The sequence below is a fragment of the Triticum aestivum genome, chromosome 7A (assembly GCF_018294505.1).
Source record: "Triticum aestivum cultivar Chinese Spring chromosome 7A, IWGSC CS RefSeq v2.1, whole genome shotgun sequence".
NCBI lineage: Eukaryota > Viridiplantae > Streptophyta > Magnoliopsida > Poales > Poaceae > Triticum > Triticum aestivum.
In genome coordinates this window covers 9919062-9922753 of record NC_057812.1, presented here as the reverse complement: position 1 = coordinate 9922753, position 3692 = coordinate 9919062, and the positions used below count along the sequence as shown (strand labels likewise).

The 3692-nt window shown below is 48.3% G+C and overlaps 1 protein-coding gene across 1 annotated transcript; it reads right to left on the bottom strand.

Annotated features, from left to right (window-relative positions):
• Positions 1–525: 525 nt before the first annotated feature.
• LOC123151462 (benzyl alcohol O-benzoyltransferase-like) lies at positions 526–3210 on the bottom strand. The gene is made up of 2 exons (XM_044571167.1): positions 1670–3210; positions 526–1474 (listed from the first exon to the last, which is right to left on the bottom strand). The coding sequence occupies exons 1-2, from the start codon at positions 2108–2110 to the stop codon at positions 548–550; spliced, it is 1368 nt and encodes a 455-aa protein (XP_044427102.1). The 5' UTR covers positions 2111–3210; the 3' UTR covers positions 526–547.
• Between the last annotated feature and the right edge of the window lie 482 nt (positions 3211–3692).

Below are 3692 nucleotides of genomic sequence, written 5' to 3'. Positions count from 1 at the left end.
AGGCCGTGCGGACGCACGCGTGACGAGTTTCTGCAACAACGGCGACGGCAACAACGACAGTGCGCTGCGACATCCTTTCATTACAAAAAGATTCTGCAACATCATCGATGTTGCAGAAGCTCTTTCCGCAACATCATCTCTATTGCAAAAAGATGAAGCTGAAAAAAAAACTCTATTACAAATGTTTCTGCAACACGAGCTTTGTTACAAAGGGTTCTGCAACACCGTCTTTGTTGCAATAGTGAGGATGGAAGTGGGTCGTTGGATAACGCCAAATCTAATGGTTGTTGAGCGGGTGGATCTTCTTAAAAGATCCGTCGACCGACGCATAGCACAACCCTAGATATATAGTAATCTAATTTTTTTTAGGGGAAAGCCGTCATGGCTATCTTTATTAATTATTTAAATCATACTTACATTGTTTGCTAAAGAAGAAAGTGACTAAACGCAGAAGCATGTAGTCGGTCGAGATTTCAGGTACAAGCACTCATTTTGATGGTCAATTGAAACCGTGTTACCAGATGATGATTCAAACTCAGATTGCAGATCACATCTTGGAAAACGTGTCAGCCGATGCCGGGCGCATGAGCTTGCCCATCTCGTTAACGAACTTGTCCATGGTGGGGCCAGGCATGCACACGGGGACTGAGATACCCTCCTCGCCCATGGCATTCCTTACAGCAATGAAGAAGCTGGCGACGCCTGGTATGTCGACGACTCCGCCCTTCGCCGGACCGGCATACACCGGCTTGCCCCAGCCGAAGTCAAGGTCGCGGATTCCAACCTTGCTCACGTCCGACACGAGGTAGGTGTGTGCCACCGCAAAGTGTGGCCGCCCGCGTTGTGCCATGAGCGCTGCCACGGAGAGGATGTACTCCACATCCACCTCCCGCTTCGCCTTCATCACCAGCTCCACGGCATAGCTCACAGGGTTGGCGAGCAAGTCACCGGCCGTGGAAATGGCGACCGGGGAAGCGAAGGCGTTGCCATAGTAGCCGACGGGGATGATAGTGTCTTTTTTGCCACGGATGTTGACGGTACAGATCATCCTCATTTCCTCGTCGGCATGGGGGGCCAGAGCTGTCGTGCGGCACCTCCACAGGCACCCCGTGATGACCTCGAAGTTGGTAGCTTCGCGGCTGAGAGCCGACGGGAGGTGGGATCGGATGGCAGAGATCTCCCCCCATCCAATGAAGAAGGAGTGGTGCACCATGAATTCAAAGGGCACGATGGCGTCATTCATGTCCATCACATCATCGTACTCACGGTGCGCAAAGCGCGGTGGGAGTAGTACATCGTTCAGCAGCGGCGCCTGCAGCAGCTCGCGCCCCCACACCGGCTGCACTGTTGGCGCCGGCGCACCCCGAGCCAGCTCCGCGATAGCACCCAGGAGCTGCACCATCCCCGCCGCATCTGCCATCGTGTGCTGTACCCTCACAGCCATGACGAAGCCTCCGCAAGCGAGCCGTGTCACCTGCATGCATGCAGGAGGCTCAGTATTGGATGACACGTTATATAGTTATAAGGTACATTTTAGATGGATTTTAAAAGTCTCAGCCGATTCTGAAAATTGCATTATTTTCCTGTTTATAATCCAGTGCATTTTTTGTGAAAAGTCTCGACTGTTTTTTTTGAGGTTTATCAACGCGGAAAGTTGAGGAAAGCATACCTGAAAAAGGAGGAGCGGGCAGTCGAGGATACCGCAGGAGCCGGGGACGTCGAATAGGAGCTCGTCGAGGCACGGGAAGGGCGGCCCCAGGGCCGCATCAAACTGGTCGAGGCAGACGTCGGCATCAGCCTCGACGAACAGCACGCCCTCGCCGGTGCAGTCGACGGCGAGCTTGCGGCCCTCGAGCTCCCTCAGCCGCCCCGCGAACGGGTAGTAGTGCACGAGCACCGCCGCTATGGCGCCGCGTAGTACAGGCGCAGGGTCGTCGTCCCGGCCGTCATGCTGCCGAAAGAAGTGGATGATGGGGACCTGAAAGCGAAGCCCGTCCTGGTCGTCGATGTCGGAGAGCCTCTTCAGCTCCCGCGGCGTAGGGGCCGCGGGCGGCACAAGCACCGCAAGTTTCCTCCTCACGGTGAACTCCAACGCTGACGAGCTGGCCATGCCTATGCACTTGTGAGTATGTATGAGGAGGTAAACAGGAAGGTTGTTATTTGTAGGTCATCTACAGACATATAACAAGAAAAATCTAATCTTTTCTTTTTTGAGATAAACAAGAAAATCTAATCAAGCACTATGCCTCATATTCCTATGCTGAAAATGATAAGATGAGCATGCCAGTTTAGTACGATTCTCACACCTAAAATTAACCTGTGCAATTCTCAAAACAAAAAACACCAGCTTGGTCCACGAAGCAAAACGCCTTTTTGCTTCTGACTTGTGCGTGATGTTAGAGACGGACTGCTCGTCCGCCCTAGCTATAGCCATGAAAATGAGAGAGAAAGGGACTGTACGTTTGCTTGTGATGTTAATTAGATACAGACTGCTCATCTACCATTGCTATGGACACGATCATGTGCAAAGGATGATATCCCGTCAGAATACTGCTGCATCAAATTTGTCGCATATGGCGCGCGCGCGCGTGTGTGTGTGTGAGAGAGAGAGAGAGAGAGATTGAATATATCAAATTCTACTGTATCACACTGAATTTTAGAATAGATAGAAGCTACATGGAAGGATTTGTACCATGTAGGGGTGGGGCAAACAACCAACCCCCTTATCACTTTTGCTTTTGATTTTCAATCTTCTATATCTTTTGAATCAAAATTCTAAATTAAGTTTGGTTTGCATATTCAAGTTTCTGGTGACGAGGGCTTTCAAATAACATTCATTTTGAATACGTTTTGATGAATTTCAAAATTTCGCTAAGTTTTAACTTTTGAAACTTAGTAGGAGCAACCGACAAAATCGTCCGACAAAATCATAAGTTTAACTTTCAGCTTTGAAACTTAGTACGAGCGTCCAACAAAATCATAAGTTTCTGAACCTACGAGCAACAAAATTGTAAGTTTCAGAAGCAATAACTTAAACCTTGTTTATCCTTTGTGCAAGATCCAGCGACTTTGCAGATCGTGAGGCAATAGAGTTGCTTGCACGACTGGGTAGATGCGTGCCTCCACCAATTTCTAAGAATCTAGACGAATGTCTAGTTTGGGCTTGTGCCCAAAACTAGAGAAAAGTGTTATACTGGGGCGGGCGAAAAATGTAAATGGCACATGCATCGTGCAAATGCATAGCAATGGCTTAATGTTTGGCAACAAATGCAAGCAATCTGGGATAAGTATCGATATCACATATTTTTCTGTAGTACAAAGCAATCCAACGACAACAACATACTGTCGTATGTGGCGTGCACGACTAGACTTAATGCATGGATCTGATTGAACCTATCGACAAGCTATGTCCTTTTCTCAATCAATGGCTTCGCTCCTATGATTACTACATGATTCTTTTAAAAAATTAAAGGGGAATATATTAATATCACGCAGATACCAATTACACCCAGCCTCTGCACCTACAAAATGTTGTAATGACATCCAGGATGCACACAGCCAAAGAAAAAAATAGAAGAGAAAGGAAAAAACAAAGGTCCCACCACGGTGATCGACTTATCTCAGTAGCCGCACACAAACCACCACCAAATTCAACACTCGGAAAACATAAAAGGTCTTCAAAAGCAACGCCT

Coding starts and splice junctions, on each gene's coding strand:
- LOC123151462 (XM_044571167.1), bottom strand. CDS start 2,110: ATGGCCAGCTCGTCAGCGTTGGAGTTCACCGTGAGGAGGAAACTTGCG. Junction 1,475..1,669: donor GCCCGCTCCTCCTTTTTCAG/GTATGCTTTCCT, acceptor GCATGCATGCAG/GTGACACGGCTCGCTTGCGG.